At 36.9% G+C, this 10842-nt stretch overlaps 1 protein-coding gene across 1 annotated transcript; it reads left to right on the plus strand.

The window, feature by feature from the left end:
- The first annotated feature begins 2830 nt into the window (after positions 1-2830).
- Positions 2831-6065, plus strand: LOC131360612 (C-C chemokine receptor type 5-like). The gene is made up of 3 exons (XM_058401273.1): positions 2831-2968; positions 3256-3324; positions 4880-6065. Exons 2-3 carry the CDS (start codon positions 3281-3283, stop codon positions 5919-5921), a joined length of 1086 nt encoding a protein of 361 aa, XP_058257256.1. The 5' UTR covers positions 2831-2968; positions 3256-3280; the 3' UTR covers positions 5922-6065.
- Positions 6066-10842: the final 4777 nt, after the last annotated feature.

Raw genomic sequence — 10842 nt, forward strand, 5'->3', positions numbered from 1 at the left:
CATTTTGTTTTATTTGAGTTATAGCTCTGCAAATACTGCATGATCTTGGGTTATTTTGATGTGTTGTCATTTCTTTTAAATATACACTCTAAATAACAATATTTATATTTTGAATTTAGGAGAAATATTGTCAGCAGTTACTTATCAGTGTCTTTTATAACTGCAATGTCTGGAGCTGCACTAAAGAATTTCACTCACTTCTACACTTGTGTTGTTGATGATGTGACAATAAAGAGATTTGATTTGATTTGATTTGATAATTTCCTCCTGTAGTGCCTTTGTGGCAAGCACCACATTTTAGGCAGTGGAGAGCAATCTCAGAGCATTGTGGATGGTTTTATCCACTCATGGCTTCTCAATGGGGAACATTCTCATGAGGGTTTTGTAAGTTATACAGAGCGCCCTGCAGAGCAGTCATCGATCGAACCCTCTGAAGTGGAGCTTCCTATTTTCGTGTTTGTTTATATCTAGACATGAGGAAGTTTGTGGCATGGTCTGATTTAAGATAAGATAATCTTTTATTTGCCCCACAGCCGGGGAAATGTGCAAACAGTGGATGTGATTGCGAATTATGGCTGTCTGTCTGTCTGTGTAACAGTAGTCCAGTGATTTCTTGCCCCGGTGAGCCTCATGTAGTTCCCATGAGGTCGTGTTTGTGTCCATGTAATATAATGTGCTCTGGCCTTTGGAATTCACATTTTCACATTCAAAGTGAAAAGGTGTTGCTCCAAAAACAATGTGTTGTTGTAGGAAGTGAACATAGATACCTGAGGCAGTAAGACTGTGATTTCCTAGTGTGCTTTCACTTTCGATTGCTACTTGCGACTGCACCTTCTCTTACAGGGTCATTGTCATTATTTTATGAACTGGAAGTAGACATCAGAGCAGTCGTGACAGCCTAATGCAGCTGCCAGGTTGGGATTTTCTTGCTTTAATTCACTATGAAAAGCTTTCTTTTAATATATTCGACAATTGGGCCTGGGCACTTGGGGTAGAGGACTGGTCCTTTCTTGATGATGGTGTTTTCCTCACCATGTGTAGTGCTCCTCATCTTCACGAGTGTGTGTGTGTGTGTGTGTGTGTGCAAGAAAGGTACATTTACTGAGAGGTTAGCCTGACCCTCTGCCTCTGTTTGTTGGCCCCAGTTCCCTGCATGTTAATTCCTAGGGTGGCATAGTTGGGTAGTACAAAAACTGTTGCCTGATAAATCTTTTAGTGCAATTCGCTATAATTGCTTTCCCAACTTCCTTTTCCTTACCCTTGCTCCCGCCACAATAACATACATAACCACAAAAAATCAGTCACCAATTTGTATTTAAAGGGCTATCAGGGCCATATTCTGAATTTCTATAAACATTTGCAGATAGAAAAAAGCAGTAAGATTTTTTTGGGGGAGATTATTCATGAAAGCCCACAATACTGTCTGAGAACAGTGTTTGCGTCTATTCTAGACACAGTAAGGGTTAACCAGAATACAGTATGACCCACTCATTATTGTAGACACACCACACAAAACTGGATGAGGCAATTGAATGTTTAGAGTCAAGACTGCAAGCTGCCAGCTAACTCAAATTCCTCAAGCTAAAAAATGATAGTAATATTTCAACATTGTAGATACTACACTTGTACTTTAATACAGACATTCACAAGTTTGAACCTGAACTTAATTTGTAGTTCTTAACTGTAGTAAGTTTCTTATTGCTTCTCGATCACCATATCTCTCCAGCCTAACAGAAGATAACAAAAATAATCCTAGATTCTATTTTATTTTACACTAGCAAGGTTAACTTGGAACAAATTCACCACCAAAGTGTAGATGCAAATTCATGCTCTAATCAAGCTATCAGTATGCATGTAAGAATTCACAGCATGCAAGCTCTGCAACTGTCAGAAACTGGATGTTGTTCATGAACTCTGGGAAAGCTGATGTTGAAGTTTGTTGTAGTGTCTTCCATTGAGCAGATGCATTGGTTGAATCTGACCTCTATAGGCCTGGATAAGATCTTTCATCGTGACTGAATTTTGGTGAAGAAGCTTGAGAACCTAATAGCCTAATAAACCTTTAAGCGTGATGGCACACATTAGATCATGTATCTATAACGTGACTGTCTGCTTTTGTGAGCAGGTAATGAGCGTCACAACAAAATGACATTCTCAAGATTTCAAGGGAGGGTCCCCTCTGTTGGTGTGGTGGTGAACTGTCGCTGACAGATGTGACAAAATAAAATAAAAAAGTTTCTGTCAGACAGTGGTAAAATATAGCAAGGTGTTTCACATTTTCCAGTTTATCTGAATGTTCCGGTTTTGTGGTTTTGTCTGTGGTGAAGATGTTATGTTTTTTTTTTCCATACCTGTTGGCTTGTCTCAATTCATGTGAATTTACAAAGAGACAGCAGCATGGACTGAATTAGCAGCATCCAATTTTAAAATCCAGCATAAATTACATACAATAATGAGTACATAAACATCAGAGAATATTTCTTGCTAAAGCTATTTCTTGCCATTTCTGGTGCTAACTAAGCATAGATTCAATGAAAATAAGTTGCTACTGTAACTAATATAACTAAGTTACATTTAATGTTGCACAGAAAGTGCTGGAAAACTAGTATCAGAGCTGCTAACTTCGAAAATTATTGCACAGACTGACCAATTCTATGTTTGTTAGACTAATCCACTAAGTTGGGAAATTCAGTTCTCTACTGAGACTAAAATAATTATTACCTTGCATCTCATAACCACACGCCTTCCGGAGTATCAGTCAGCTCATAACCACAAAAGTGGTGTTGTTGCATGCAAGAGCATTAGTTGTTGGCTGGGCAATCTAATGAACTTTAAACGTCATACATCGTCTCCATAGAGCTCCAGACTCGTCATAAAAACAGAAGTGTGAAAACCAGAAACCTCAATCATCAGAACAGGCTTGGGTATCTCATATCTCATTTGACTTGAGGCTTTATTGTTGAATTCTGTAAGTATGTTGTGATAGTGTTGTTCCAGAGAACTAACTATTATATATAACTTTTAACTAACTATTACATTACTATATTAAGTGTTGCTTGTTGGGTGATATTTATTTTGTTCATTGTTGAATGCATTCATCATGAGCAAAAGAGGCTCTGCAGTTCAGAAGAATACTGACTCATACTTTAATGACCTGGCATTTAACATTAAAGGTGTTTACCCTGCTTTTCTGATTGGTTCATGCTTTTTTCCTTTCTGTTGTTTTTTTGTCTTTTTCTGTATCTTTATCCATAGTATGACTGTTAAATGCTGAATAGCAATGATGTCGAACAGCTCTGATTATTTGGACAGTGTAACATCCAGGTAAGGACACATTCAATTCCAAATATAAAAGGGAGTTAAACGTACTTTTAAAGCAAATTAAAATATTTTCATGTACGTAAATTGAAATGTTTGAACCTTGTATCCTATTTGGATACTTTGTCAGTTACTCTAAGATGAGTAATGAGCTAAGAGGAAATCTATGATGTCTAAAACCACTTCAGGTGTCTGCTGGATCATTATCTCTGCCCTCTAGCTAATGCGGACTATATAGGGACTATATATATATATATATATATATATATATATATATAGTCAAATTACTAATTAATTAATGACTAATAACATGCACATAAAAGTTAAAAATTACAGGTGTGGATATAAACAGGTCATTACATTATTTATATTATTAGTTAGATTATTTGCATATATAAATTAGGTAAATACTGTACTCATCTGTATTAAAGCCATTCTAAAGGATTTCTGTAAATTTAGATTAACTGTGTCTTAAATGTTATTTATTTGCCTTTAAGAAAAGCACTACTAAAGTTTCCGCTTGTCTTCTTACAGATAGGGGAAGTATATTTACATCATTAAAAAAAAAATGATCACAGAACTGAATGACATTTAGCTGAAGTGCTGGTTCCATTCAAAAGTCGTTGGTATTGCTTAATTATGATAAACACTGCAACGAAAAAATTCTACCACTTTTGCAATGATTTGCCAGATAAGAATAAAAAAGGCTGTGTTATGGACGTGTTAGAATAAATTCTTAGTATTTTTATTATGTACTCAATTATTGTTTATTATATATTCTAAAGCTAGATTCAAAACTTTAAATGGAATTTTTTTAAAATAATTATTAAGCTGTTAACACGCAAGATAACACCTAAACCTTTCCACCTGTTGCATTTAACAACAACAAAAAGAATTTGGGTCATATTGAATTTCATATCCATGATAGTGAAAAGAAAGGAAGTGTAATTATTTTGCACTACATGTTATTTACACAGCCAGTCACACATTAGCCACAAGGTACTAAACCAAGCTTGTGAAAATGCATTGTGCAGGATGTGGTCAGGTTTAACATATTTCCTTGCTGATACAAATCATACATTCATGCCATGTTATGTATTTTGATTGGACTTGAGTAGTATCCTGTAGATGGAAATATAAAAAACATTTTAACATGACACCAAACTCTCAGACAGCGGCACTGGTCTTGATATTGCTCCTTGTTTGAGTCAGTAAGAAAATTAAGTAGCTAAGACTCACCTCTATTATAGTGCATAAATCCACAATTATATCTCAGAACTGAAGGTGTATAATTTTAGAATTTATCCTAATCACACTTCTCTGAATGCCATATGTCATGTACTGAGGCTCTAATATAATAATGCATTAATTTTTAATAATATAATTTACGTATAATAATTAAGTTAATTTACTGTCCGCTGTGTCACCCAAATGAGGATGGGTTCAGTTCTGAGCCTGGTTCCTCTCAAGGTTTCTTTCTCATATTATCTCTGGGAATGACCATTGTTAAATGTACTTATGAAATGAATTGAATTAATAATGCTTTCCTTATACTTTTCAGCATGATGACAACAGAGTATTACTCTTATGAATATGACCCTGAGGCAGAACCATGTAATTACAATAAAGCTGGACAACATTTTCTCCCGGTTCTCTACTCGCTGTTCTTTGTGGTTGGATTCCTGGGCAACATGCTGGTGCTGTGGGTGATCCTGAGAGGTGTTCAGATGAAAAGCATGACTGATGTTTCTCTCCTGAACCTGGCCATTGCTGACCTTCTGCTACTCTTCACTCTCCCCTTCCTGGCTCACTATGCAAGGGATACCTGGGTTTTTGGTAATGCCATGTGCAGGCTGGTCCTCGGTGTGTACTACATCGGATTTTATGCTGGAATTTTCTTTATCGTCTTGATGAGCATCGACAGATACTTGGCTATCGTCCATGCTGTGTTTGCCTTAAGAATCCGATCAAAAATGTTTGGGATTTTAGCTAGCATGGGCATTTGGATTGCAGCTATAATATCATCCTTTCCTGAGCTACAGCATCTTGGAGTTGAAAATGATGCAACGCTAGTTTGTAATGCTTATCCAAAGAATGTTGACCACAATGATGTTAGAAGTTTAGCATTCATAAAAATGAACATTTTGGGCCTGCTTATTCCACTGATTGTTGTGGGATTTTGCTACTTGATGGTGCTCCAGAGGCTTCAGACCATCCGTTCTTCTAAAAAACTGGCCATTCGCCTTGTTGTCGTGGTCATGGTGGTCTTCTTCTGCTGTTGGACGCCGTACAACATTGCAGCAATCCTCAAAGCACTGGAGCTTAAGAAGATCCTTAATCCATCTTGTAAGGGCAGCAATAATATTCAACTGGCACTGCAAGCAACTGAAGCCATAGCGTACTCACACAGCTGCATCAATCCGTTTCTCTATGTGTTTGTGGGGGAAAAGTTCAGGAGACAACTCGCCAGGCTCCTGCGCCAGACACCATGCGTCCATGTGCAGTGTGTGAAGAGCTATATGAATCAGGCTGCCGGCTCAGTGCAGTCCCGTACCACAAGTGTGGATGAACGCATAGTTAGTATGAATGTTGGAGGAGCATGACATTTTATTCAGCAAATAAATCTCATTTTGTATGAGCTTATATATCCTTATATATATCCCTTCTTATATAACCCATACCTTTAGGTAAGTACAGATTACCGTTCAAAGCATTTCTGTAAAGCATGCTTTCAGAAAAAAAAAGGGATAATATATTGTACCTTCCCTTTTTCGCTAGAGTATATGTATACTATATGGCCAAAATGTATGAACATAGACATTTGACCATCACACCACCATGTAATTCTTGATTATCCTATTCCAAATCCATTACGAATTTGGTTCTGTTAGTGTCAGGATCAACCTTCACTCCTGAAGGAAGACTAATTGTTAGATTTTGAAACATACACTCCATTCACATGTAAGAGCATTAGTGTTAGATGAGAACAGACACTGATGTGAAATGAAAAAGCCTGATATGCAGTCATTCAGATAATCCCAAATGTGTGACTGTATCTACAAATGTGAGTCAAGTCATTGCGCAGAAGCAGGTCACTCTGTTTTTTTCCCTCCTAACCTTGGCAAACCATATATTTCTTGATCTCACTTTGTACACAAGGCACATCACAAGGGCCTTCTTTGTGGCAAGAGTGCTAGTAAGACCTAAATATAGATGTTTTTGGTTAGATGCCCACATCCTTTTGGCCTTTATGTGTACATGTATGTATCTTTAACTTGTAGAAAAAAGAACTTACTGTATTTAGAAATATTTAAAGTATATAGATATTTTTTTAGAGTAAAGCTTAGATTATATTTGCTTTAACTATATGTATATGCACTCAATATTGCTGTTGATTGTTTAGACTGTCATTTGTGTAATCAGAAATGACCAGTGTTTAGAGTTGTCATATACATAAACTCAAGAACCATTTACCTAGACAGAAAATACAAGGAAAAACCATGCAAACTCTGGTAAACATGGCAACAACAAAAGAAAACTGACAGAAAGCAGATCTTAAATAAGGTAAATAAGGAAACACGAAAGTTTGAATCATCAGTGAATCATGTGACATGCTCATGTGATGTGCTGGTTGATGGGTAATGTAGTTTGTGTCTTGTATTATGCATAAATTGCATATTTCTGTACTATTCCAGACAGTTATGTGCAATTAAGTTCAAACACTAACCTTTTCTCCATTTTCGTTATTATGGTCAGTGTTTGAATCTATCAATATATCAGTCCTGTGTACCTGTTTTCTAAATCATCTCATTTGCAACTACTGCATATGAAACTGAGACACTTAACACGTCTGATGAACTGGAAAATATTTGGCTCTGATGTGCCATCTAGTGAATCCCCAGATATACACAACCTACAAAGATGAATTATTTCCAGTTTTCTATGTAAAAGTAAAAAAGGTATTACTCAAATTCATCAGATTGTGTAAGAATGTATTTAAAATCTAAAAATGTTAGTTCTCATGAATGTTAGACAGTGCTGCACTGGATTGCTTTATTTTTGTAAATAAAATTGTAAGGACAAACAATTAGTTGTCTTTGTCGAACTGAATAATTATGATTATTATTATATGTGGTGGTGGTGGTTTATTTTTATGTGGTATATTGATTATTAAATGATTATAATGGGATATTAACCCTCACCTTCATAACAACATTTCCACAGTGAAACATAGTGTTGGTAGCATACCATTACCTTTGGATGACATTAGAAATATTGAAGTGGGAGGCAAAATCCACACAGTTTTCAAAATTATTTGTAAAACCAAAAAGGTTTGTGTAATTCACTGCTGTTGCTGTGAAGCCCATAATTTTGTTCAGCCAATTGCTCCCAGAAGTCATATAGTCCACAGCTATTTTGTGTAGAGTCCTTACTAGTAGTGGTGCTTATTAATACGTATTTTTACTATGCTCATCCTTATTCCTCATGAATTCTTCAACAACTGCTTCTTTCTATTGTATGCATACTTTCCAAAGAGATTGTATGCATGGTCCTTTCTTCCTCCACGCTTTGCCCTTTCCACCACTGTACTAATGGTTAATCTTTTTCCAGAACTTTTGTGGCTCATCTCTGTACTTCTTGGTGAATTTGACTTTCTGATTCTCATTCTTATTCTTCTCTTGAGTGGTTTGGCCTTTATAGTTCTGCTCTCAAAGTCCTCTTTGGGCAGTGGATTTTTCAGTCCTAGCAGGAACTGAAGACACCTTACTTGTGATATCTAGCAGGAACTGAAAACGCATTCAGTAAGACTTGCCATCACTAGGGAAGAAACCCTGCATGTGTTGATGTCTATATAAGGAACTGGCTGGCTTAATGTATGATAATCTGCAAATTGGTAGATCTGTGTTTAAAGTTATGTGACAAGTCAGAGACTCTTAAACAAGGTTATTAACGGTAGGAATACATATAACTGACTGCCCATTATATAAATGCAGAGATAGTGTATACCTGCTATTTTGGTGAAGAGGAGGGTGGGAACAGAGACATTTTTACGTGAGTGCTAATCTCACATTAGTTGTTGCCTTGCATGATTGAACTAATAAATCTTCACATTTACTCTGTTTAACCTGTCTGAACCTATAAATCCTGCTCATTCATCCACACTATTCAGGTGAACTTATTCATCAAAATCAGAAACACTTTATTTGCCAAATATAAGTACAAAAGAATTAAACTAGGCATATCAGCACAAAAACATATGCAACAGATAAGTGTGTGAACATAAAGTCATACAGACCTACAAAGGTGCAGACACAAATACTGTACAATTAATGATACAAACCGTTCAATACAACAATACAAATAAGATAAAATACAAAACCCTCTCATTTAACCACAACCTTATGGTACAGCTGAACTCAACCAAGCCAGAAACCATGCAGTGACTTTCGATAGACCAACTGTACAGACCACATTGCAAATACTGTAACACACTACTCCCAGGCTTCCCAGTCAACTCCATTAAACCCCTTCATATGATTCAACTTGCAGGAGGATGCCTTGTTTTTTCATCCACTCCAAAAGGACCCACATCACACCCCTCTTCGTTTCCCTCAAATGTCTTCCTGTAGCCACCAGCATCAAAGTCAAGTGCATGTTACAGTTGAGGTTTATATATATCTGGGGCCTTGTTGAGGCCCACTGCTGATGGATAGGGTCCCACTGTATTAAAGTCAGTGACAATTGTATTAAAGTCAGAGTCTACAAATATGACACTGGAACAGTAGTATTGACAATACACATAATTAAGGACATAGTACATACTTTCCTTTCTAGGCTTTCAATACATCTGATTTGGGTTATATTGTCCTTCTTTGGACGGTAATGGTGGTCATGTCAATACTTTGCTTCAAGCGGTGGATAGGTTGAAAATCTCAGGAAGCTTGCTCACACAGTGATTAATATGTCCCTCTAGTTTTCGGGATGTTCTGGGATTTGAATAAACTGTGAACAACCTGTTCCTCAATGGAGAAGGATGTGAAGTGACAGACATTGCGTGGAGTGGAGGTTGGCTAAGTTCTTTTTCCTTCAAAGCAAGTCTAAAAGTTGTTGAGTCGGTTAGCCAACTTGGGGGAAAGGTTTGATTTGTGAACTCTTTGTCTTGTAGCCGGTGATGATTTATGAGTGCCATAGTGCAGGAATGTTATATTTTTCAATGTCTTGGTCAGGATTTTAGCAGTCTTTGTTCTTTCCTCTGTCAACCTGCTTTTGGATCTTCAGCTAGATTTTTCTTTATTTGTCATGGATGTTAGAGTACAGAATAATTCTTTCTTTGCATATCTCAGTTTGTATCAGACATTATGCAGTGCACTTAGAGCAGAGAAAGTGCTTTATTCAAGGGGATAACAGTGGCAGCTTAGTGGTGCTGTGGCATGAATCTCCTTTGATCAGCAACCCAGAACCTTAACCATTAAGCCAACCCTGTCCCAGTTGGGCTTTTGTAGAAAGACATATATGCTCACAGTAAGCGCAGACAGTGTGAACATATGACTTTTTGTGTTCTTGAGTAATGGAAAGTAGAGCCACTGGAGCATCCACAAGATCTCTTTCAAATGACTCCTAAAAAAGAAAATTAGAATGTTACTTTAAAAAAGGTCTTTAGACATACATTATATTTAGAATGAAAGTGAAAGGAGCAGCATCTTGTATTTAGTTGAAAACAAAAGGGACCAATTGCAAAAGGGGTTTATCTAGACTAATCCTGAGTGAGCATATTTAAGACAGTCTTCCATGCATGTCATGTAAAAACCTGAGATATTCCTGTGCAGCAAGACAGGAAGAACATGAAGAACAAAGATTTTGTGTTGAAAAGATGTTTTCTTGTGATCATAATATCAAAGTGCATGACAAAACATACATGATGTTCACGATGAGGATAAACATCAGTTTTTACTTTAATAAAAGACTGCAGTATTGTTAATGCCTTACAGCTCTAAGATCCTGGCTTTAGTCCTGAGTTTGGTTTACAGCGTGGGTTTTGACTGTATTTTTCCCCTGATATCCACTTCAGGATCAATTAAGTAAATCAGTCTATCTAGCCTTAGGTTTGTCAGGGCTAGATAATTTCCAAATTAGTATTTGTCACTTGATAAGGCGACTCCAAAATCTGCAAATATACCATCAAGGACACTATGTTTACAACTATGTTAGAGATGTGCTGCATAAATTGTTTGCAGCCTGCAAGATAAATGTTGACCAAATGTTTGGAAATAACAGCGTATTCTACACTAGGTCACAAGGAACATATCCCAGAAAACTCAGGGTACAAAGCAGGGAAGACCCTGGACGAGGTGCCAAACCATCTCAAGTCACATTTGCACACATGCATTCACACATTATGGATATTTTAGAAATGCCAATTCCAGCCAATCAGCCTATTGCACTTATATTTGGTCTGGGGCAGAAAAGAGTACCTTGAGGAAACCCCCTAAGCCCAAAGTGAATATGCAAGCTCTGCAAAGTGGG

This window comes from Hemibagrus wyckioides, linkage group LG01, assembly GCF_019097595.1.
Source record: "Hemibagrus wyckioides isolate EC202008001 linkage group LG01, SWU_Hwy_1.0, whole genome shotgun sequence".
NCBI classification, from domain to species: Eukaryota; Metazoa; Chordata; class Actinopteri; order Siluriformes; family Bagridae; genus Hemibagrus; species Hemibagrus wyckioides.

What these genes read in the sequence shown, in the direction of transcription:
- LOC131360612 (XM_058401273.1), top strand. Translation starts at nt 3,281, where the DNA reads ATGATGTCGAACAGCTCTGATTATTTGGACAGTGTAACATCCAG. An exon ending in TTGGACAGTGTAACATCCAG is followed by an intron (nt 3,325 to 4,879) that starts GTAAGGACACAT and finishes TATACTTTTCAG; the next exon opens with CATGATGACAACAGAGTATT.